The sequence below is a fragment of the Osmerus eperlanus genome, chromosome 8 (genome assembly GCF_963692335.1).
Source record: "Osmerus eperlanus chromosome 8, fOsmEpe2.1, whole genome shotgun sequence".
NCBI classification, from domain to species: Eukaryota; Metazoa; Chordata; class Actinopteri; order Osmeriformes; family Osmeridae; genus Osmerus; species Osmerus eperlanus.
The window spans coordinates 11,536,919-11,561,609 of NC_085025.1; the positions used below are offsets into that span (position 1 = coordinate 11,536,919).

General features: G+C 46.0%; 2 protein-coding genes across 3 annotated transcripts; one reads left to right on the forward strand and one right to left on the reverse strand.

Annotated features, from left to right (window-relative positions):
* Positions 1–4: 4 nt before the first annotated feature.
* On the reverse strand, positions 5–1,922 carry naa20 (N-alpha-acetyltransferase 20, NatB catalytic subunit). Its single transcript, XM_062467326.1, has 6 exons — positions 1,798–1,922; positions 1,490–1,514; positions 1,223–1,313; positions 694–829; positions 464–609; positions 5–371 (listed from the first exon to the last, which is right to left on the reverse strand). Exons 1-6 carry the CDS (start codon positions 1,848–1,850, stop codon positions 286–288), a joined length of 537 nt encoding a protein of 178 aa, XP_062323310.1. The 5' UTR covers positions 1,851–1,922; the 3' UTR covers positions 5–285.
* A 484-nt stretch (positions 1,923–2,406) lies between these two features.
* cd109 (CD109 molecule) lies at positions 2,407–16,861 on the forward strand. Of its 2 annotated transcripts, none has more exons than XM_062468508.1 (32): positions 2,407–2,510; positions 2,789–2,955; positions 3,082–3,110; positions 3,522–3,758; positions 3,904–4,029; positions 4,342–4,381; positions 4,801–4,882; positions 4,996–5,089; positions 5,341–5,476; positions 5,688–5,797; positions 6,193–6,459; positions 6,647–6,748; positions 6,986–7,048; positions 7,171–7,500; positions 7,978–8,061; positions 8,223–8,292; positions 8,590–8,698; positions 8,900–9,017; positions 9,177–9,290; positions 10,007–10,225; positions 10,474–10,615; positions 11,243–11,419; positions 11,511–11,592; positions 12,135–12,363; positions 12,556–12,727; positions 13,076–13,266; positions 13,906–14,064; positions 14,202–14,270; positions 15,228–15,361; positions 15,474–15,630; positions 15,825–15,927; positions 16,018–16,861. In XM_062468508.1, exons 1-32 carry the CDS (start codon positions 2,431–2,433, stop codon positions 16,209–16,211), a joined length of 4,386 nt encoding a protein of 1,461 aa, XP_062324492.1. In that variant the 5' UTR covers positions 2,407–2,430; the 3' UTR covers positions 16,212–16,861. The 2 variants fall into 2 exon arrangements, with proteins under 2 accessions (XP_062324492.1, XP_062324493.1); XM_062468509.1 differs by having other exon boundaries at positions 8,593–8,698.
* The last annotated feature ends 7,830 nt before the right edge of the window (positions 16,862–24,691 follow it).

A 24,691-nucleotide genomic window follows, 5' to 3' on the forward strand; every position in this document is an offset into this window, starting at 1 on the left:
GAAGTAGGTCACACAGTTGTTTATTGAATATGAAGCACATTTCCATCGCCTCTCAGATCCGCACACTGATGATGTATTTAAACTGTGGCTCTCGGACCCAACGGCATAAAAAACATTCTGCAAAGATGTAGGCCTATTTGACAGATTCATACAGTATGTACAGTGAAATTCAAAATACCTAGCAAAAAACAGGTCCTGATAGTGGAATATTTCACATTTCGGTTCATCCTCATCTACGTCACCGTGAGGGGAGAGGCAGTGGTGTCGGAGAGCCACAGTCTACCGTTATTCTATATCCTCGGGTCTGACGGGGTGCGGTAAGGGGACGATCGACTTCTTGTCCGTGTCCCTCGACAAAGCCTTCCTCATATCTGCAGAGGCAACGGGGCGGGGCGTCGGGTTACCGCGCGCGCTCGCTCATGGAGAAACAGGAATGTGTTCGACGGGAGAGGACGGCGCTTACCATAGGCGTCTTCATCCGGCTCCCCGTTACTGGCAGAGTAGTATTCTATTACGGTCCTGTAGACACTGTAGCCTAGCTGTTTGTACATGTTGACCGCCACTTGATTGGAGACTCTCACAAAGAGGTCGACGAAGAACCCGCCCTTCCTGAATGGACGGGACATCAAAGGCGTGAGGCCGCACAACGGCGGCAAGGTACAGAAGCGTGTAGGGGCCGAGCGCGTCAGTTACCTTTCCGAGATCTCCTCCAACATTTCCATGAGTTTGGCAGCCAGTCCCAGTCTCCTGAACTCCGGGGCCACAGACAGAGCTGTGACGTGGCCGTGCCACTCCTCACGTGCCACGGATCCCTCCGCCTTGCCCATGACTGGAAAAGACAGCAGCATGCTTTAACTGCAGCACTTCTCGAACCTTTAGGGGTGCCAAGGACTGGCAAGGCATGACTACAGATCTCTGTGTTTTGTTTTGAGTTGCCCCTTTGGACCCTTAAGGGTTCATCTACTTTTTTATTTACGAAGAATGAATTAAATTCACAAGAGAATGGAATTATAGCTCTGGAATGTCTACATATCCGGGAACACTTTGTTGATAAAAAAAATGTGTTTGCTATCAACTATACAAGCAATTTGTTTTGAGCTGGCCATGGTTAACTTGCTGTTGTGAGACTAATAAAGGCTGCAGACATGCAGGCATTTCTTCCAGCAATGGTCAACAAACGTTTGTCTGTATCATGACTACATATAGGCCTACTGGTACTTACTGTATCCCATTAATTCCCCACCAGGTGCCTCTGCAACAATGAAGTACTCTGGCCAGTGGGCAAGGTACTGTAGGTAAAATGGAATCCCATACTGGAATGGAAGGTTAAGGCAAACTTAGCACTATATTTGTGCATAAAGAATTCCAGATTATTTGACACTGTCTTACGTTATTCACATGAGCTTGACATAAGACATGTTGGGATCAGGGTGAAGTCTATCCAACAATCCTGCAGAAAATCAGCTGGTAATCAGTTCTGAAAGGATACAGTTTCTGTGAATGGATCCAAGTTTCTGGGAAGAGAAAAAGAAATATCTTAGCTTTGCCATTTTTACTCGATAGTTTTGTATTTATTGTATGTTCTTTCTGTATAATTTCGGTGACCTTACATGAATATTGCTATTCTGTTTGCACTATCTATTCTGGCCAGATGCTAGCTAACGCTAGCTCAATAGCAAGTTAGACTATAAAAATGTACAAGATATATATAAAAACGAAACGTCCTGCCAATGTAACATCAACCCCTGTTTCGTAATATCATTTTAGTAATTGTGAAAAAATGTTAAATAAACGTACATATTGTTGAATTTAAACAAATCGTCGCACGTGAAAGCCCGCACTGTTGTCATTTTGAAGCAGTGTACAGTGACCTTTCTGGAACCCTATCAATCAGACTTTGTCTGTGTTTTAAGAAATCTTCCCTCTGTTGGTTTGGAGGGGAACCACACCCTTAAAGGCCCATGAAGTACACTGCCACCTGCTGGTTAGTTTCGTCCATAGCATAACATGCAGGTTTATTTTTGACAAAAAAAATGTATCACTATAAATCATTGATCATGAATGGCATTATTAATTGATGCCATATTTTTATAAGCTCCGAGCTAGCACCAGTATAACAATAAAAAATATATACCTGACAGTTATTTGTTTCAAAGAGAAATGCAGTATATTCTCAACTTCTCAAACAAATGACTATATTTGGCTATATCAATTGTCCATAATCAAAATCAGAATTATTTAAACCACACGGTCCATTATACAACTCATGTTGGAGTGCCAGGCGTGTTTCAGCCGCTTTTGGTTGAAAGGGGACATTACCAAGTTTCCCCAGGGAGCTATACATTGTAGGTGGAGTTACTTGACAGATTATGAAGACAATCACCAAAACGACATGGTACACTTATCAGCATAACACAGTGTGTGTGGTCCATGCAAATGGAGTTGTTTCAAGTGTTTGGATTGCTTGGATTATTTGTCAGTTTCAGCAGTGCCCAGAACACAACAGCAAGGTATGTAATTAGTTGTGCTTTTGGTTTTCATTAGAGTAGTGTGAGCTGAAAACAATAATGTCCGTTCTCCTGTAATATTAATTTATAAACTCTCTCAGAACAGAGAATTTCTCCCTTTATAATAATCAAAACCTATAAAAACAAATAGGAACATACTGGTTGTGCTAATGTTGTCACAAAATATGTTTTCACTAAACTACCAAATGGATGTAAAGCACGTATGACCGACTGTTGCCCGAATTCCCCTTTCATTGTGCTCCTCTTCACTTCTCTTGCAGCCCCAGGCGTGATCCTTCGTATTTGATTTCTGTTCCGAAGGATCTCCGGCCTGGCATCTCCACAACATTATCAGTCACCGTCCTCACTGGTGCCCCTGTTAGAGTCAGTGCTGAGCTTATGAATGGCAACAATAGAGTTGCCTCAAACACAACAACAATTCAAGGAGGTGACCTATCATTCTCATTTAAATTACAAGTACATCTGCATTCCAGATACACTTTATTATCGGCTGGTTTGAATTAGACCTTACACGACTTGAACTTGTTTTCTTCATTGATTTGCGTTCGTAAAGGTTCCACTGAGGTCTTGGTTCTTCCACCGGTAAGTGTGTCCTTCTTTCATTTGTACCGCAACCAAAATGAAAATAAGGTATCTCTACATGATGACGATTTGATTGCTGTCTGTCTATGGTTACTTATTGAGTTGACATACATTTTCTCATTTTATTGAAGAGAATCGTGTCAATATTAAAACGGCGACCATCTAGGTTGTCTCATCTCAGGTCCTACACCATGTGTGATACACCATGACTCCTATGTGAGTCATGTGAAGATCAGGCCTTAATAAACAACAACCATACTATACACCTGACCAGTCAAGTGAAAGATTGATCACCAACCTCCATTTTGACTGCGAGAACAAAGGTTGCTTTACCCTGCCAGGGCCCCTCTGCATCCAGCCCTGGTCACCTTTGAACCCTGGGCTGCTGTGGTCCGTCTCCTCTCTCTGCAGATCCCTTACTCTGAACAGAGCTACTGGAAACCCTACAAGCTGCTGGTCAATGGCTATGTGGGGAACAATGTGGTGTTCAACGATTCGGCGTATCTACACTTCAATCCCAAAAGCTTGTCCACTTTCATTCAAACTGACAAGCCTAACTACATGCCCGGGCAGGTAGTGAAAATCCGGGCAGTGTCCATTCATCCAGATGGCAGGCCGTATGTGAACCGCATAGATATTTTCATTAAGGTGAGTGTGTTTACTTCCCACTGTTGTTTTAAAATGTTAGGATTACGTATGGAAATATGAGCTGGTGGTTGAATGTAGCTTGGGACATTGTTGTAGCCACGGCGATTCCATCATTCCCGTGTCTTGTGTCGTTGCTGTGAGGCAGGATCCAAAGCGGAACATGATCAAGCAGTGGCTGTCTCTGGACAGTGTTTTGGGTGTCGTGTCTAAGGAGCTTCAGCTGTCAGAGAATCCTCCGCTCGGCCTATGGACCATTGTAACCACAGTCAACGTGAGTCTGTTCGTTCGACAAGCGTACTCCTAATGTGACCAGCCGTACATAAGACCCACCATAACTGCTGCTCCTGACTCCTGAAGTGTGAAACAGCACTGCCATATTTTGTATGGGCAGTATTTGTGGTGAGAGTTTGTGTTCGATTTTAGGGTGTCATGCGACGCGATGGATTTTGATTAGGAATGTAGTGAAAAATACAATTATACTATGTATAAACCTCTAAATATTCCGGATATTTATACAACAAAAATCTAAGAAGAGTCCGGGTCTGAAATGCTGTTCCTACTTAATATATCTATTGTGTTGCAGGACGTTGTCAGTGAACAGCAGTTCAATGTCGCTCATTACGGTGAGAATGCATTTTTCAGCTTCTTTGAGAAACCACCCTTCACTGTTCTACCACTCCCATGTTCTGTTTGTGACAGAGTGAGATGACCCTCCAGGGAAGACAGGTTATGTCTCAGTTCTTTTACAGTGACGTCTGTGACTCCCTCTTATGGTTTGCTCTTCCCTACTGTATTCCACTTGGTGATTCATGACAGGTGTTAGAATCCGTCTGTAGTGACTATCAGCATCTCCATGCTGATACAAATGCTTTTACAGTTTAACACATTGAATTGTATTATTTTTGCACAGTGAAGACTTTTATTTACATTTAGTCATTTAGCAGACGCTCTTATCCAGAGCGACTTACAGTAAGTACAGGGACATTCCCCCGATCACGGCCCTTGAAAATTGGTTAAACATGCAGTTTTTTTTTTTTGACAGTGCTTCCTAAGTTTGAGGTGAAGATAGATGCTCCCTCAGTTCTATATCGTGATAACAGCCTTTGGGGGACAGTTACAGCCAAGTGAGTATTCCATACAATACTAGTCTGCAACTAGAATGTACACAAGCATGTACATTTTCATGGAAGTAAGTTTGAAGTAATGTCTAAATTGTATTGGAATATGTATTTCATAGATACATGTATGGTAAACCTGTACATGGACAAATGAACGTCACATACTTGCATACTTTCCATGGTATTGACGTCAGCTATGATGAAGAACAAGAGGTACGTTGGCAACAAACTGCACCTATGTTTGTATACATAAATGCATGCAAACTGCAACTATGCAAATTGCAACTAAGTGCAAATGTATTGGTACACAACTAGTTAAGGTAAGACTGTGGGGTAGTTGATAGTTGAATGTCTGTTGTTAATTAGGTAAGAACCTACAGCCTATATATTAGGGTCACATAAATATAACTAATTCATAGCAAACTGGGGTCTGCAATGTTTGTCTTGATATTTGTTTGATACAGATTGACGGTACAGCAGAAATCACGTTTGATATCATCAGTGATGACTGGTGGATGTATAAACGATCAGTAAACATGTACAATTATGAAAATGAGGAGTTCCTCACCATAACGGTCAACGTCACTGAGTCCCTGACTGGTAGATGAAGTTCTTTCATTTACTGTATTTCATTCTTACAATGTGTTGTGTTCTCTCTCAGTAAAAAATGTAAAATATCCTCAATGAATTGTATGTCGTATTCAGTCACTTCCCAGAGGTGATAAACATAATATTAGGTAAAAAATAGTGAGCAGAAATACAGACAAGAGTTTACAATTTCTGAAAGTAATTTTTGTTGATTTTCCGAAAGGACTGACATATGGCACCACCTGGACAGTGACAGTGGTGAAATCGAAATATGCTCTTGCCTTCCATGGATATCCCAAACGAATAAAACCAGGTCTGAACTTCACTGCAGAGGTAAAGATGACAAGGTCACCTAATTGTTTCTTGAGCTGGTAGAAACACTGGAATGCTCCTTCTTACAAGCATGACGTGTGGGTAAAGCTTTCTGAAGTAGGCCATGTCGCTCGTTCCCATTTTGCGTTTCCCTCGGTTTCTCCAGTCAGATCACTGATTGATTGTGTAGCGCATATCATCGTTTCACACCACCTCATGTCATGGTACACCGGTGGGGAGTTTAATCTGATTATTCTATGTGTGTCAATGTGTCACTGATCTTTCCTGTGTCGCATGTCAAACCTTTGAAACCTTTCCCAGTCCTAAGCACCCTAATTCTCAATCCAGTAATAAAAAATCGACATCTCTGGAGGATTTGCTTTTGTGTCAAAAGTTCGGGTTGTTCTGTTCTACAGCTGAAAATATCAACGTACAACAAGGAGTCCCTGGGGAAGGAGGAAGGGGAAATAGTGACGGTGACAGTGACACAGCAGAAGCACAGTCCCTGGAGCTGGAACCCAGAGATGCTGCGGCCCCGCTTAGATCGAGAACCAGACATGCAGGCCTTTACTCCGATACCTGATGAGATACTGGTCCAGGAAATGGCGTTACCTTTGCCGGCTGATGGAGTCATACCCATTCACATTCTGCTCTCACAAGAAGCAGCCACAGTCACCATAGATGTAAGGCCCATTTTTTCCTCTCCAAACACCGCCGCGACCGTTAAATCCCATCATGTATGTCCAAGGCGCAAGCAACCATTTTATTGAACTTGGTGACCTTCCCTTTGAATATGTTTGCAACACCAGACAAAGCTGCGGTTAGAACAACAAGATAAGCTAAACATGGTGTCTGGTGTCGTGTTTCTAGGCTTCGTTTAAGGATGGTCTTAAGATGCTGCAGCTGTACTGCAGCTACAAGTCCCCCAGTCGCTCCTACCTTCAGATCCAGAGTCCTCACACATCTCCAAAGGTACACGTGGTCCGTGCTCAACTGCTCAAATCTGCTATGATTAAAGAATACAGATGGGATGGTTGGTAGCGTGATGATATAGACTTGAGGCTCGGAGGTTAAGATGTATTTTGGAACACATGGTACATTATTCCATTCGTGTAATTAGACCAGTCATGATGGCAATTTAGTTTTGATGACAGTCAATTGTTTTGTCATTTGTAGTTTTTTTAGTAAGCCAACCTGTTTGTGTCTCAGGTTGGATCCCCACTCACCCTGCTAATTCAGAGCAACTTTGGACTACAAGAGTTCCACTATATGGTGAGCATGCTGGCTTGACAAAACACTCGCAAAAGAGAATGTGCATCTCTTCAGCAGTTATCCTGCTGAATCCCACAAGATAGACGGCACAAAGGTTCACCGTGGTTTTCACGGTTCCCCAGGTGATATCCAAGGGCCAGGTAGTGTCTGCTGGAAGACGGGCCTCCGCCTCCCTCACCCTGACCCCGGACGAGACCTGGGCTCCCCTGGCCTGTGTGGTCGTCTACTGCATCCATCCAGACGGGGAGGTCATCAACGATGCTCTGCACATTCCCATCACCCAAGTCCTGAAGAACAAGGTGTCTCTGAGCTGGAGTGAGGCCCGGGTCAAGCCGGCAGGTGGGGTATCCCTCAAGGTGTCAGTGGCTGAGCCTGGCTCCCTGGTAGGGATCCTGGTGGTGGACAAGGCTACACGCTCTTCCCAGTCAAACAACGACATCACCAGGGAAATGGTAAGGAAGACCTCCATATAATAGTTAAAAGAACTCCTTGAGACGACGGAAAATATGTCTACCGGGTAACTCAGAAAGGGGAATGAGTCAATGACTGTATCTCGTTTCCAAGTATTTTCCTCTGTGACATTTGGTAGGGTTTAGGGAAAGCGAGAGTTCAGGTGGGATTAGAAAAGACTCTTTCAGCCTAAGGAAGAGCCCCCTTCCCTCCAAGGACGTTCCTTTGACACCTCTCATCACGACACACATATTCGGTGTGAGATAATACACCCTGCAGGTCCACCTCTGAAACCCGATCCGTCTCTCTCCCACCCAAGTATCGGCCGGGTGTAAAGCAAGGCACCATAAAGGGCTTTCTCCGAACCTGGTCGACAGGTTCTAACAATGTAGGCCTTGTTGTGTAGTTCTGTTATTGTTTGGCTTTTGTTGGTTGTAACAGTAGTGGGCTTTGGGGACTGGGGGGTGTGTCGTTCTCAGGTGCTGGAGGAGATGGACGAGTACGGCATGAAAGACATGCTCAACTCGGTGACAACAATGGGAGATCCATATTCCATCTTCACGGTACCTATCACCCTTCCGGGCATGTCAAATGGTTTCGATTACATTGCACATACCCGTAGAACATGTTCTTGTTCATAGAGCAGAAAGTACATAATCATGATATTGTACCGATATCAAATTGTTTGTCATGCATTCTTTGTGATGATGTGTCAAATCCCAAGGCATGTGGCCTCACAGTTCTGACCAATGCCAGGCTGGAGGAGATGGAGGACAGCCTAAGACCTGAATTACGTAAGTTTTAAAATGCAACTCATGGTCCCATAGATCCTGCTTGGATTTGCCCAAACACACCCATTCATTCTCTCTTCATTGGATAAAACAAACCCTCTTCTGACAGAACTTTCATCAAGATAACCAATAGTTGATCGTCTCCAGTACTTACGGAAGGGAAGGTGCAGGGAGCATGTTAGGAGGATTTAGAGAGGCATTTCGTTTCGTATAGTCATGTAGATTGAAATGTTGTTTTCCACTCTGTTCATATCGTGGCGCTCCAGAGCAGGGCTCACATCAAGCTTGTTTGCTTCACAGCAGGGGAGGGATTAAACATCTTACCAGAGGGAGACTGGGCCATGGAGAAGGACCCGCCGCTTCGGACGAACTTCCCTGAGACCTGGCTGTGGCTGGACACCAACATAAGGTGAGAGGATCGGGGCCGGTCACCTGACCCGCCTGGAAACCGATTAGAGAGTTCCAACCAAACGAGTCACATGACTGAGGAAAAACTCAAAGTTGCCTTCTCTCGTCGAGGAGTCTGGATATTGGGGTGGATAGTGGAAAGAGGTGTTTCTGTATTGAGGGACCTGAAGTGTTGCTGAACACGGGCGGGCTTGTTTCTCAGTGTTTCGGAAACAGCTGAGTTGTTTGTGACTGCGCCAGACAGCATCACATCCTGGGTGGCCACAGCCTTCGTCATGTCTCCCAACTTGGGCCTGGGGATTGTGGAGACGCCTGTGGAGGTACGGTTAACAACACACCATCTCAACAGAAGCACAACCCCACTTATCTATGGGGGGGGGATTGGTTAGAAAACAAACAAGTTCAAATACGGGTCATTGCTTTCAAACCGTGTCACGGCCCTGGCTGTTCCTTGCTTACTCAGAGAGTTCTCTTCTCAGCTCACAGTGTTCCAGGACTTCTTCCTGTCCCTGAATCTGCCTGTTTACATCATCCGAGGGGAGCTGCTCTTCGTCGAGGTTATTCTTTTCAACTACCTCAAGCATGACCTGGAGGTGAGAGTCTTTAATGCACTCTTCCATAACACTAAAACTGAAGTGTACATTGGTTACTGTGTCAGTATATCCAGTAGCAAGGTTCGTAGTTAGATATGATTTATATTCATGTACATGCCTTCTCAGAACCCTTATACAAACTCTACCACTTCCAGTTTTCAAATGACTGATTGTATCAATTTAGTGTTGTTTACAGTACAAAATCATCTGTTGTGATGTTTTCTTTACATTTTGATTATCTTTTTTGAAATCAGAGGCTGTATGGATCTTTTATAATTATCCATGTAGTCTTGTCTATGACTTGTACCTTTGGGACCTTGACTTTAAGGTATCTGAGTATTCTGCCGGATAGGTCACCTTTGGGTTGATCTGATGCAGATCATTGTGCTTCTCTATCACTGTTCTGATCTGTGTCATTGTTCAAGTCAGTGTTCACCTGTCCTGTTGCTTTTATCTTCTTGGGAGAAGAACACTTCCTTTTGTCTGTGTGCATTTTGTTGCACCTTTGAAATCCGTGTGAAACGATCAGGTGAATTCCCTCTGTGCTCTCTCTTTCTCTTTCTCTCTCTCTCTCTCTCTCTCTCTCTCTCTCTCTCTCTCTCTCTCTCTCTCTCTCTCTCTCTCTCTCTCTCTCTCTCTCTCTCTCTCTCTCTCTCACTCTCACTCTCACTCTCACTCTCACTCTCACTCTCTCTCTTCTCTTCTCTTTTTGCCAGGTCATGGTGACTGTTGCTCAGAGTGACACCTTTGAGTTTGTTTTCCCGGACAATGAGGACTTGTCCACAGCCAGTGTACAGAACGTGTTGGTTGAGGGGGAGAGTGGCCTGTCTGTCCTGTTTCCCATCAGGCCTCTGGTCCTGGGACACATCCCCATCTCCGTCAAAGCCATGTCCTTCGTTGCGTCTGACCGCATCCTCAAGATGGTTCAGGTCAAGGTAGAGACATTGACTTTCCCTACACTTTCAGTTGACCAGTTATCGTAAGCATCTTTGAGGTCTGTTGACCACCCATTGGAAAAGTATGTTTGTATGAATACAGTACTCTAATACACATACCAGCACTGAGTGTTGTATTCACTAAATACACAAAACTTGATCTTGTTAAATACATGAGTTAGCTTTGCCCAGGAAGTGTTGACTCACCAACTTTGTGCACATTCATTTTTCATCGCTGTTGTTCCTAGCCGGAAGGACTCGAGCAGTCTTTTTCAGAGACTGTTTTCTTGGAGCTGACGTCACAAGAAGGGAACTTCACCAAGGACATTTCATTTACCTTCCCTGCAGATGTAGTGGAAGGCAGTGAGAGAGTTCAATTGACAGCTGTCGGTATGTCTTATGTAGAATGTATCCCTTTCACCGGAGTCATAAACTGAAGACAAAACCACATTCCTACAATCTTGTAAAAACCATATTCCCTTTATCGTCTGAATTTAATGAAAATGACCTTAGTCCCCATAAAATACGTTGTTGAAGAACAAAAGAAGGAGCAACACTAACATAGACTGTAATCGAATCCTTTCAACATTCATAGATTCGTAAATTTCAGTGCAAAAATGGAAAACAGTGACACGTAAAAAAAAAAATGGCTCCAATTTATTTTACAGTCAACAGCTGTGTGATTGTTTTCATACCCTTCAGTGCACTGGGCCGTGACATTGCTGCATCTGTCACGCTAGTTAGCCTAGCATGCTGCTTGGTTGTTTTTGTAGTCTGCAGTGGTAAACAAGCCTGATGTTGAAGTGGTGGCTCTTGTAAATAGAAGAGAGAGCCTGTGTTTGTTGGTCTGCGACTCTTGTTTCAGATTCCTGCTGAGGACTCTCAAATGGAATAATGGATGAGATGTCTTTGCCCCCTTTAAGCTCGATCTCTCTTTCTCTCTCTTCCACTCTCTATCTCTCTCTCTCTCTCTCTCTCTCTCTCTTTCACTCTCTTTCTCGCTCATCTGTTGTGCAGGTGACATTCTTGGTCCCTCCATCACGGGTCTGGAGTCCCTCATTCAGATGCCCTATGGTTGTGGGGAGCAGAACATGATCCACTTTGCACCCAACATTTACATCATCCGCTACCTCGAGACCACAAACCAAGCAGAACAAGGCACCCTGGACAAAGCCACATCCTACATGCTGAACGGTGCCGTCTTTGTCGTTTTGCGCAAAGTCATTTTTGTATCCAAATGAGGAACCACACAAGCTACCATAACGCCGTCTCTTGGTCCTCACAGGTTATGAGCGTGAGCTGTCCTACCAGAGGGACGACGGGTCCTTCAGCGCGTTCGGAGACAGTGACTCCTCTGGGAGCACTTGGTGCGTGAGCTCTCCCACTTTGGTCCTGACAGTAGGGTTTTTAGTTACCTGTCGCTCCAAGGTCATAGGTCATCTTGGATACTTAGTTCCATATGTAGAGCACAAGGCTTCCATCCAGGAGTAAGGAGACAGTAAGCCGAGACGATGTGTATGATGAGTTATGACGTTGTCATGGTACTCTATAAGGCCAGAAGGTGAACACTGTGGAGTGGACATTCTATGTTGAGACTCGATTATCTCATGCTGTACTCTAGAAGGAAAGAATTCAATGGAAACTACATTTGAACTTGTCTACTCTGTAACCTACTCACGTCAATTTGACCACCAAGCACCAGGCTGTGATGGACTAATGATTCCAGGCCTGTTACTAATAAACCATCTGTAATTCATTCTTTAAGTCAACATCTAAGTTCTTCCTCTGCTTCCGACAATTATTCCCTATTAGAAATCATACAGTTCAATCCTCTTGTTGATTTACTTTTGAACTAAGTCAATTTTTTAACACAAGTCAAAACCGTTTTGCGGCCGTATCCATTCCTCAGGCTTTCTGCCTTCGTGCTGAGGTGTTTCCTGCAGGCACAGCGCTTCATCTACATTGACCCCATGGTGCTCTCTGGCACTGGCTTCTGGCTGGGTGCCCAGCAGCGGTTCGACGGGGCCTTCCTGGAGCCTGGCAGGGTCATCCACACTGAGCTCCAAGGGGGCCTGGATGGTCCTGTGTCCCTCACAGCTTATGTCCTCATGGCCTATTTGGAGGATGGTGACTTCAAGGTGGGAAACAATCTGTACTGTCAGTGCATGCAAATAGATGCACAGTACACACAAATACATTCAGTACATAACCAACATGGCAAGGCACATTCCCTGAGGGTGCACAGTATATCTACGAAGAAAGAACCCCCGAAAAAACATGAGGTATTGCCTTGTCTGGGAAAATATCAACCCAATGTGTCTCCTTTTCAGAACATGTATGCCAGCAAGGTCTCCAGTGGCCTGATGTTCCTAGAGACGCACTTGGCTCTGGGGGTATCCAGTAACTACAGTCTGTGTCTGGTAACCTACGCCCTGGCCCTGGCCAACAGCAGCAACGCAGACGTGGCGCTAGATCAGCTGTGGAGACGAGCAGAGATGAGGGGTAATCACGTGGTGGGGGCAAGGTTGGAGCCTGTGTGAGAGGCTTGGGTGGTGCTGTGATGCTGTGCAACATCATATATATTTACATTTAGTCATTTAGCAGACGCTCTTATCCAGAGCGACTTACAGTAAGTACAGGGACATTCCCCTGAGGCAAGTAGGGTGAAGTGCCTTGCCCAAGGACACAACGTCATTTGACATGGCCGGGAATCGAACCAGCGACCTTCTGATTACTAGCTCGATTCTCTAACCGCTCAGCCACCTGACTCCCCTCTGATATATCAAGTACGTTCGAGCAGGGAATGTTATTGGATCTCTTTTTCTTCCCCTCTCGCCTCCTCCTGTGCAGACGGTGTTCCGTTCTGGGGCTCGCCAAGCGGGGGCTTGACGGATTCCTGGCAGCCGCGCACCGTGGACATCGAGATGGCCGCCTACACGCTTCTCTCCATGCTCCGGCGGGGGAAGATGTCGGAGGGTTTCCCCCTCATGAAGTGGCTGAGCCAGCAGAGGAACCATCTGGGGGGGTACGGCTCCACGCAGGTAAAAACCCCTGGACGCGGAGCTCTGGGTCTGACTGACCGGGGTCTGGAAATGTGCTCCTCTTTGGGTTTAGCCGATATCCACCCGTCGCCATTGAAACCGAACACATGAACTCACTTGTCAATGGAGCCTGTTCTCTGTCAGTCTCACAGACCCAAAGGAAGAGCCTGGAGATGGGGAAGCTGTGATTAAACCGAGGGGCTTATACCTAAAGCCCACGAAGGATAGCGTAGGGGGTCAAGAAATATTTGGGGGCCCGAAAGGCTTAAAAGACAGGCTCAGTGGAGATGGGATTGGAGATCAACCGTTGTACAGTCTGCTGGGCTGGCACCTGGCCCTGAGCTGTGGTAAGAAGGTTGTGATCATACAGGACGAGAACCAGCTGCCTTGTCAGTGTGTCAGGGTGGGAGGGGTTGGGGGCTGGCAGGGCATGTGCAGATTAAAGTTATTTTCAACAGCCTGTGTTCTGACACGTGCGCACGCACGCACACACGCACACGCTTGCGTGCTCACGTGAGCATTCAACGCCCACAGACGCACATGCACACGTGCATGAAAGTACGTGGAGACATTAATGCACACTTCACAACTTTGAAGCACAACTTCAAAGTGTTTTTTGGGGGGGTTCCCTCTCCGCAGGACACGGTGATAGCTTTGCAGGCCTTGTCTGAGTTTGCAGCCGTCGCTGGGCCTCAAAACATGGACCTCTGGATCCGGGTGACTTCGGCACCCCCATCAACCATGCTGGCCAACTTTCACATCCATCCCGGAAACTACCTGCTCTATCAGAGCCAAGAGGTCCATTGAATTTGTCTGACTGTAAAACACTTACCGAGACTGTCTGTATTGAAACTGAAAACCAAGACCAGTTAACAAGCCCATTGGGGTCGACACCTCTTCTTGGACATGTTAGACCATTGTGGTGTTTGTTTCAGGTGTCAGAGCTGGAAGGACAGATCCGTCTGCAGGTCACTGCAGAGGGTCATGGATTTGCCCTGTTCCAGGTAGGCTCGAATACTTGTTGAAATCCAATTGAAATGTATTCCTCGTAGGCTATAATGGATTCTATGATAAACATAAAAAATGATACCATCACCCACGCCCAATTCTAAAGCCAAATTTATTAGAACATTTCTAATAGTTTTCAAACCAGGTCTTGCATTTACTTATCCTGATTTATGTCTCCTAACCAATGTTATACCTTAATCATGGCAATTCAAGCATTTGGGGTTGCATTCCTTCCAGGAACCTCACCATGCGACATGACCTTTGTGATCGAAGCATGCTTGTTAAGGGGTTCCTATGGAACTGGTGTTTTGGAGGGGGGGTGGCATGGATTCATATGGTATTCATAGTCGCTGATGCTCATGACATACTGTCAGCTGCAGATACCCCATAGAGCCTGACAGCATGGGGGAGATGTTCATTAGCAAGGCACAGCACATGAACCAAGCACAGCAGCTGGGAACAATAGAAACCGTGCCCCCGTCACTCCCCTACCTATCTCTAATCGAAAGGATCAAAAGAGAAAGAAATGTCAAATTGTCCAAATGTGTCCATTTTGAGTGCTTCACCTATTTCTTTGTGAGCGCCGCACGCTGAAGTCCCCCACCAGGGGTGGAGCCCCCTCTGCCGGACTGACGTGAGTCGGTCCGTGTTTCCAGCCCTGACGGCACGTCTACATCTTGATATGCTTTGACATTGTAAAACGGTTTGAACAACCTGCAGGCTGCCAGAGGGAAAACAATGGAGATGATGCTGGACGCAAAGTGTTTTTGCACTTCTGCTTTAGTTTACCAGTTCTCATTTCTCTCTTTCTCTCTCTCTCTCTCTCTCTCTCTCTCTCTCTCTCTCTCTCTCTCTCTCTCTCTCTCTCTCTCTCTCTCTCTCTCTCTCTCTCTCTCTCTCTCTCTCTCTCTTCTCCTACGCCCTTTCCTCCCCTCCCCATCTGTCTCACGCAGATGAACGTGTTCTACAATCTAGCGAGTCAGGGGTTGTCTCGGAGGAAGCGCCACGCCGAGCACGAAGCTTTCGATTTGAGCGTCGAGATGTTCGACATCGACATGTACAACGCCCACCTCCACATCTGCACCAGGTGAGGGCTTTCGGCCGTCAGGCCGAGTGCTGTTATTCACCCTAGGTTGCGTGAGATGTCCTCAGCACTACGGTTTGATACAGTCGCTTCCATGTGGGGTTGTCTCCTGCAGTCTGGAGGAGGGTCAGGGTATTAACCAGACGGGCATGGCTATCCTGGAGGTGGGCCTGCTCAGCGGCCTCAGTCTCGCCCAGGAGGGGGTGGACATCAACGATATCGTCCGAAGGGTGGACACACAGGCGGGCAAAGTCGTCCTCTACTTGGACTCTGTACGTTTTCCCATGACATCCCCCAGACAACCTCTTCCTTGATTTACGGTTGGATTCATGTCTCCCCGCTGTTCTGCTCCAAACACACAAGACACATCTCCCTGCTATGGGGAGAGCTAGTCAGGTCAGGTTGGTCAGCTGATTTCACCGTCTAACATGCCTCTTATGTCGCACACGTCACCTCGCTTCCTCAGGTGACGATGGAGGAAATGTGCGTGGAAATCCCCCTCGTGGTCGAGCACAAAGTGGTCAGAGTCCAGGATGCGACTGTTGTCATCTACGACTATTATGAGCCAAGTAAGAGACGAGTCACCTCTCAACCAGGAAGTCAATCAGGAACATTTTCAGGGGCCTCATCGTTCCAATTCTTGTTGTTTTCTCCCACAGGGAGGATGACGGTGACCACGTACACATCTCAACTGAGGTCAGACATGTCTCCATGCTCCTTCTGTGGAGAGGACTGCAGTCAGTGTGGGGGAGAATATTTGGTCATGTCTGGAAGTGTGCCTGTTTCTCGCTATCGCCACCTTGTGGCCAGTCTGACATGCACTCTCTTTGTCCTGCTGGCCTGTGGCCTGTAAATGAGATATCCGTCGATAGACTCACTGTGTGTGCTATTTGGTTGTGTGATAATATTAGCAGAAGCCCAATAAGCAGGTGTGTTATTTAGCTTGAATGGGCATTATCGATCAATGTTTAATTCTATAATTTTGCTTCTTAAAACGTTTTGGTTTAGGTTCACAATCATGCACTGGAATGTGAATGTTGTAAATACCTAAAATTGATTTGACTAGATTGAATTATGAGAAGAGGCTTATCATTTGCATTTTTGAATTATGTTTCTGTTTTAATTGGCCTGGTATGATATATTCACTACTAGGAATCCTGACCTCATGAAACCATGGCAACAAGTGATTGCCATTGAAGAAATAGATGAATTGCTCCTTCACTTGCTTTTTTTTTTAACATCTTACCACTAAAACAGTAGACTCTAATTTCAGAATGAATCTAGGATTGCAGAAGTACGAGCTGAATGAATATATGCATTAGAACATTGAAACAGAAGATGGAATTAGGAAAAGTGAGATATTCCATAGAATCTTAAAAAGGGCCTACTGGTAACTTAAGGGATTCATATACATTCACACAACCCACACCTAGTATTGACACAACCAAAGGCGTTACAATGAAAACAGCATAGAATAATTGATGTGGCGTGCATGAGCCTATATTAAATCTATGGAATAAAAAAAGTGGATGTCGTGATTTATAGGATAACCTTCAAACAGAACTTTTTTTCTCTCGTCACAAAGGTCTTACAGGGAGTGCGGAGCAATAACGCATGCTCGAGTAGCTGGCCAGAGAATCATGGTGAGATGACATAGTGTCCTACGGCCCTCTCCTGGCCTTTTGAAGTAAATGACCAAAAGTGTTCAGGAGGGCAGTAAATCACAACCAGGAGATAGACTCTGTCGACCTGACTGAATCCCATTAACGTCCAGCATGTTTTCATTCAGAGCGATGTACATGGCCAGGCTGGCGCTCGTCAGTCCGTTGACCGCGTGAAGGGAACGGCAAGCGCAGGGGGCACGAGTAGCACTTTTAAGAGTCCCCATAAATTCGGGCACTTAAGCAGGTATGCTGCTTTGGAGGAACTGTAGCAAACTGAGCTATATTCCGAGAGATTGAGACATGAAAAAAGCTAAGGCCTCGTGACTTCAAAGTGCCTTCATGACAAATTCACGACTAAGGATGAGCAGAATAAAGGCAGGGGAGCCGTCCAGATATCCTGGACATACATCTCCACTCCCAGTCAGAGTCAGATGGCTGAGCGGTGAGGGAGTCGGGCTAGTAATCAGAAGGTAGCCAGATCGATTCCCAGCCGTGCCAAATGACGTTGTGTCCTTGGGCAAGGCACTTCACCCTACTTGCCTCGGGGGAATGTCCCTATACTTACTGTAAGTCGCTCTGGATAAGAGCGTCCGCTAAATGACTAAATGTAAATCCCACTCCACTCTTCTGAAGCCCATCTAGACTAATGATGAAAAGCGGTGAACCTGGGAAACTCTGCACTGTTCTTCAGCTTCCTCCACCTCAAGCCGGAAGGTTCTGTGTTTGCGCCAATGTAATTGAAACCACCGGCCTTCCTTCTGGGGTAGGCGGCTCTGGGTCTGCTTGGGTCAACCCGAGGCTCTGCAGGCCTGGGTCGGGATCCATCCTGGATTCACCTCAGCTGCAGATGATGCACGTCTGATACGTTTTCCCTGAGTTCCAATCTCATCCTCCTGTCCTCATCTTGTCTCTGCTCTCCCTTGGTAAGGCGGGCTTTACGGAAAATAGTTCCGTAGTCCATCCGTAGTTGTTGCACACGTCACCCACTGATTCTTACAAACACAACCTGATTCGCACCGGAGATGTAACGATGCCCTATGAAATGACCCAGGCAACCGGGGAGACCTGGGAAGCCAAACCAGGAAGTGAGTGAGCAAGTCAGGAATATCAAACACAGCCGTGAGATGCAGTGGTGGGCCATGGACTCTTGGCCAGATGGTTCAAGATCATGAGAATAAAGCCAGCTAATTCTTTCAGTTCCAGGTACCATACCCTATTTTATAGTCATTACACCACATCGGGTTGAGCTTTTTCTTTTTTAATTCCTATAATTTGCCATGTACTCCTGTGCCAAGCACATAGAGGTATCCAGTCCTTGCTAACAACCAGAGTTATCGCACGACTCTCTGGTGCGTGGGTTTTCTGTTTGTTATCTCACGGTATCCATGCAAACTCGTGTGTGGACAAACACAGGCCAGTAGGGATGGTCACCTAAGTCCCGAAACATCTCAAATACACCACTTGCGGATAAACATGGTTTGTACGGCCAGTTAAGCATGCATCTTGGTCGTGTGACAACATAAACAAGACAGCAGAGGCCAATATGTTTCCTCAGCAGAGTGTATAACTTCTCAATACATCATTAGTCTGTCTAAATAGGCCTGGTCCATGTGTAGGCCCAAAACCACCACAACATATGCACCACAGACCACGCCAGCCTCAGACGAACAGACATCAAACAATACAAGAATGTCAAAATTATACTGTGCTCCAACATAATTCATAAAAGAAACTTTTTTTTTTCCTTCCCCCCCAAATTCTTTTTGTCATGGAGATGAGTAATTGCTTTTGCTACAAACACCTGGATCCAATTATCAAACAATGCTCCACTCCACTAATTTGTTGGTAATGGGTATGGATCCAATATGGTATTTGCTTTCACTGCATTGATTAATACACAGAGGACACCTAAACGTCAGGTGACATCACAGCAAGTTTGGTTTATAATGTAGTTAACAGAATATAATTGACTATTAGAGCAACGGGAATCGAGTTCAGCTTATGAGAAAAATGCCCAGGGGTGAGGGATTGGGAAATTTCAGTCTCCAACTTGTTTACGTTTGTTAAGGGAGCCAAGAAGCATCTCACAACACCTCCTTACCTCGAGGCTGAATCAGAACCTAACCTCATGTGAACGTAACATCGACCGTGAATCCAAGCACACTTTTCCTCTGCAAAGAGTGGACGCCTCTTTCTGACCCCTCCGGTTCCTGCTCCTACTGGTTCCACCACCAGGTGGCGAGCTTGCTCAATGCAGGCTTTTGCATGTGGTGGGAAAAAAAAGCCAAGAAGGGTTTTCCATGATGAAAAAGGTAACAACAGGAAACCTTTTATAGAGGCTTTCACATTGCCTGGGTAAGTCAAACTGTGTGAGGAGAGAGCCTCTCTAACTGCCACTGTTAATCCAAGGCAGATGGACTGGGCTCTCTGCCAGAAACTCATGGAGCACATGCACCAAAATAATGAGGACAATATGGAATGAGCGTTTCACACACCATGCAGACATCCCTGATTGTGCATAATGGGGTTTCTCTCACCAACTGAATGTGGTTCTCAAATGTCCTTGTGCCACTTTATGCTGTAGTGAAGGATCTACTGTCTTATGATTGGTTCACTGATCTTTTGAAAATCATGTTCACACCTAACGGTGTTTAGGTAGGGAAAATAATCAGCGAATGAAATGAACACGTTAGAAAAGGACTGAACTGAAGGAAAAGAACTTGGAGAGAGGAAGGTGAGAAATGTTCGTTCTCTTCCATTCTCTTGTTGATCCGAGTCATAACGCTGTAATCATCTTCCCTGTGAACAAGGGATTTGTTTCCATTCCTTTACAAGGTTTGGAGTGGATCGAGCTAGGCCAGACACGCTCCTCCCGAGAAACAGGGAGCGCAGACAAGATCCCACCCGGCCAACCCCAAACCAGAACGCTCAGAGCGTAAACGCAGCAATCACATTGCTGACGAGGAAAAGGAAAGTTCCAGCGAGAGAATAAAGGCGGCGGTTTTCGTAGAAGCCATCTTTTCCAGTCCCACACATGAAGCAGAGGTTCTTGCCAGTCCGGCCCGCCAAAGAGAAAGCCATCGTGGAGAAGATGTACACTATTCATTAGTACTCGGTTTTCCTTAGAGGCCCCTGGGGGTCAGAACATGGAGATTAAGGAGGCCCCCCAGGGGAGACAGTTTACCCTGGGTGTCCCGTTACAGAGTTGGGGCTTTGGCCCCATGCCAATGCTTCCATTCTCCGATGTCGTCACACATGGGGACAGGTCAGGGAAAGGAAAAGGGAAATGGATCATTGGAATAGAGTCATTGAAATGTCCAGGCTCGACGTTGGATCGCGGAGCTGTTAGAGAAGGTGCTTAGTGGACCGCTGCTGTGGGGAACGTTCGACCTGGCCCCTGTTTATTACCGTGGTGATGGTGTGTGGCGGAACCCTCCTCCGACCCTGCAGAGAATCAGGTTACATAGAGGTTTCTTGTGAGGACGTTTTTATTGTTGCCCTTTATCATCCTCCCCCCCTTTTTTTTTTCGAAATGAATCAAGTTGAGGGCTGGGTCTCATTTTGTGTTGTGTTGCAGAAACCTCTCAGAAGTGAGATGTTGAAATCAACCCTTGTTCCTCTGTCCAAGTGTGCTTGATGAAAACAATTTCCAGGAAATTCGTATATTCTATTAGAAAACACGTTTCGCTTGTAAATAATGCTGAATGAGTCTGAGGTAATGATTATGTTTGCAACTGGTTATTTATATCTGGCAGTCATATCATTTCACTGGGGTCTTAACCATTGATATTCAGTGATAAAGAAAGAGTTCAGGAAAACAAACTCTTTATAAAACAGTTACCATGAAGATACAAGCATAACAAATAATAGTATGAACACTCGCAAAGAAATCCTCCCAGAAAATAAATGGTTTGCAAAAAAAAACAAAGTACTTATTCATTCTAAATAGTTTCAATAACTGTGGCTAACCTGTAATTGCAAGGTACTAAGTACAAAGGTGCAGAGGTCTCAAACTATTACATTGCTGAAGTAATAACTCTTTACTATAACAAGCCTTGTCTCATCCACTCACGTTGTTCAGTCAGTTGAAGGAATTTTGCATGGAATTCTCTGACATGAATACTTCAATGCAGATGCATCCCCTTTAAAAATTGCCTTTCATCTCCTAAAATTGCAGTTTGCCCAATGATAATCTTTCAATTACTGTTAAACTCTTATAGGCAGCTGTTCCAAGCACAGTTGGTACAACCTTGTCTATATCAGTCACACTCTCCCTCCTGGAAAATCTTTGATTTGGCCTAGAGCCCAAAGTGATGTCATCATCAGGCCACAGTTCAAAATAGTTCTGGAGGAGAGGGGGGGGGGGGGGGGGAGGGGAGGGTGGGGTGTACTCTTGCTGGTAGTGGTGAGACATCCAACTGGCGGGGGAATTGCTCATCTCATCACAGGGAGTCATGGAAAGTCTTCTGGTTGTCTTCCCACCCAGGGTCCCACTCAAACAAGCTTACTCACAACACAGCGCGGAACCTCTTCAAAGAGCTCAACTCGGAGCCAGCTCAACGTAGTTAAATGCTGGCCTCAGATGAAGAGAACAGGGAGCTCCTCACGACACAGAAACACTTTCAAAACAGCCGTAAGGAAGACAAAGACCTCAGCCTGGGACATTTCAAGAACCGATTCAAACAAAATCCCATTCTCTACTCCCACAGAGGAGTTGGGGCTTGTGTAATTTGATGTCTCTCAAGGCTCTCTGGGATATGAAGTCTGGAGTCCTGCACTGATTTATGAATGGAACCAGAAAATTCAGGGTAAAGGTTGTCTTCAACGAGGTCAGGCGCCCTTCTTCTCTGGAAAAAATGTGCCTGCGTCCGTCCCCTGCACTGTGATTGTCAGTCCCCGCGGGCGGCCTGTAGTAAGTCATCCACCGAGCATGCTCAGAGAGGTCAGTCTATGGTCCCGGGGAGGAGAGTGGTGCTTTAGAGGTGTTTCCAGTTACAACGTTGCTGCTGGTAAAAGTGCCGCGTCATGGACAGCTGAAGTGGGAAGGGGGTTGGTGGGAAGGGGGGTGTCTATGGCTCATGTAGGGGACGTTTGACTCCCTTTCCTGTCGGCTTGCAGCTGGCAGGGGTCCACAACCCGTGGAGTTTCTATGCTCAGCAGAGTTGAACACACTCTGTGTTAGTGTTGTGCATATACGGTTGATGGCCACTGCTTGGTCGAAACAATTGTTTGGACAATAACGACACAGACTCCAGGTGAAACACAACACAATAGTCCTTAGGACCTCAATGGAGGAACAAAGAAAGACTCAGCTGTCAGTTGGTCTGATGCTGCCAGGCAGAGAAAACCGCTAGGGAGCCCGGACTCCAGCCACGCTCTGTTACTGGCGGAAGAGCTTTAGTTAGTTTTGCCTGAACTCAGCATGAGCTTACTTTTACAAATGAAGACAGCTGCCATACATGTTCCTCATCCACTCCCCAGTTACTATAGGCTGAGTGTAATGAGAAACAGACATTCATTTTCGGTGGCACGTGTATCCACCATACATGAGAATGGTGTGAAAACAAACAGACTGGTGAGTGTTTTTTTGTTTGTTGGAAACCACAGTTCTGCGTTATTCACTTCAGGGAGAAACCAAGCCAGGCAAAGTCTTCAGAAGTGTCACCTTTTTTTCCATCGTTAACCGCCAGAACATCCAAACTCGTTATAACCAGGGTGCGAATTACAGGGGGGGGGGGGTTTGGGGGGGGTCTGACCCACCTAATTAAGACTTGGACCCCCCCAATTGTCTGGAGAAGAGGTTGACCCCCCCCGATTGTCATTGTATAATTCGCACTCTGATTATAACCCTGCTTTATAGTGTGTTTCTGAAAAATTTGAAGTCAACTTCTTTGACGTCAAGGACTTCCATCTCCAAGTGAGTGATTGAAGACATGGATGGGATCTCTGTAATGTTGACGATGGAGTGCCGGGCTTTAGTACTCACAGAAGGAGGTTTCATCTGATTCCTGGAGGTCTGTGTGTTGTTACAGGGCTTTGAGTCATGGCAAGGGTACAGCAAAGCAGCTCTTAAGCCATTTTCCTGACTGCAAAGAACGGCTCCAGAGACTGAACTCCCCGGTCTTCAGTCAAACCGACCAGATCGGCGGGTTTCCCCTGATTTCACATTGTAAATGTAGACATGGTGAACCCGTTGAGAAGGCAGAGACACAGCACCAGATGCCAATGTCACAATGCTTTGATATATGTCATGAGGTAGCGGCTAGCACCAGTAAGCTCCTGTATTGATGGCATGTTATTAGGCTTACAGGGTCACGAACTATTAGCATCTCCTTAACGAGGACGTACGTTCATGTCGAAGGGGGTTTAAAGAGACCAACATCAAGATAAAGTGAGCCCGCAGAGTTTCTCAATGTCACTGAAGAATTCCGTCTGGTTCTTTATCACGGAATCGCAATGTCTCGCTGGCCCTGAAGTCGAGCCAGAGGGAGATGAACAACTTTTGGTTGGCAAACATTCTAAATTGGGATTCGTAGCCTCCTCATGGCGCCTAATGAACATGGACTCGTCCACAATATGGCATCAATCACCCGGCCATAAATCCTCCCAGTGGCTATAGACCCGACGATCTGGAAGATCTTCAAGTTGAAAGAAGGAAAAATGAAATCAAAACGTTAGGGAGGGAGACAAGATAATGGTAGGCTTTTTAATATGTAGAGCACACGTCAACCCCCCCCCCCCCCCCCCCCCCGCGCGTAGAAGAACGTTCTGGTCGACCTCAGCAGCAGTATGCGACCCTAACGGGGCGCATCTCTCAACCATGTGCGCTCTCACACAATCGCTCCGCACAAATATCCGAATCCATCGGGAGTATGCAGAATTCGATTCGGTCGTATTCCAGGGATATGGTAAACAGAAGACTGATAGGTCCATATAGCAAGTGTTGCAACCAGGGGTTCCATACAGCGAACCGTACGGAATGTTCAATGTAAATATTGCTACGGTGCACAATACATCATGGCACACACCATTGCGTTACCATGAGCACGGCTCTGTAGGGGGATACTGTAGTAACTGTAGGTGTTCTCCATCTAGACATCGAAGTGGGATCTTTCCTGTGCTTATGTTCACCCATACATGCAGCTGTGAGTTCACCGAGGCTTTGCATTTATTTATGTATGAGGAATTATTTGTGACGTCCGGGTGAGAGGCACTCCCATCAGATGGCCACTGGAAAACAGGGCTCGCATGTGGAACGTTGACAGAATGTTGGACATGGGGGGTTTTTTCCAGGCAGATTTGCGTCTGATTCCCCCTCTGTGAGGTGCCACATACTGTGGGTTGCCAGATTCGGCAGAATGATGTGTTCTGAGGAATGTCCGTTTGATGGCTCACTTTGAACATCTGAGCTGCACATGAAGGCTGATGGGATGGACCTTCGGAGAAGTTTTACAAACCGTTAACCCAACAACACCAGGCCCACGACACAAATGGAGTCTGTTGCACGTTCATTGGTGCTAAACAAAGCAGGACGCATCTGACTTTCCCCCCATGACGACATAGACATCCATATCTTCATATCTTCGCATCTCAAAAAGGGCTCAGCTAAACTAAACGGGGGGGGGGGCAGGGGGGGAGTTGGAGCCCCTATAGTATTCACTACAGAGGT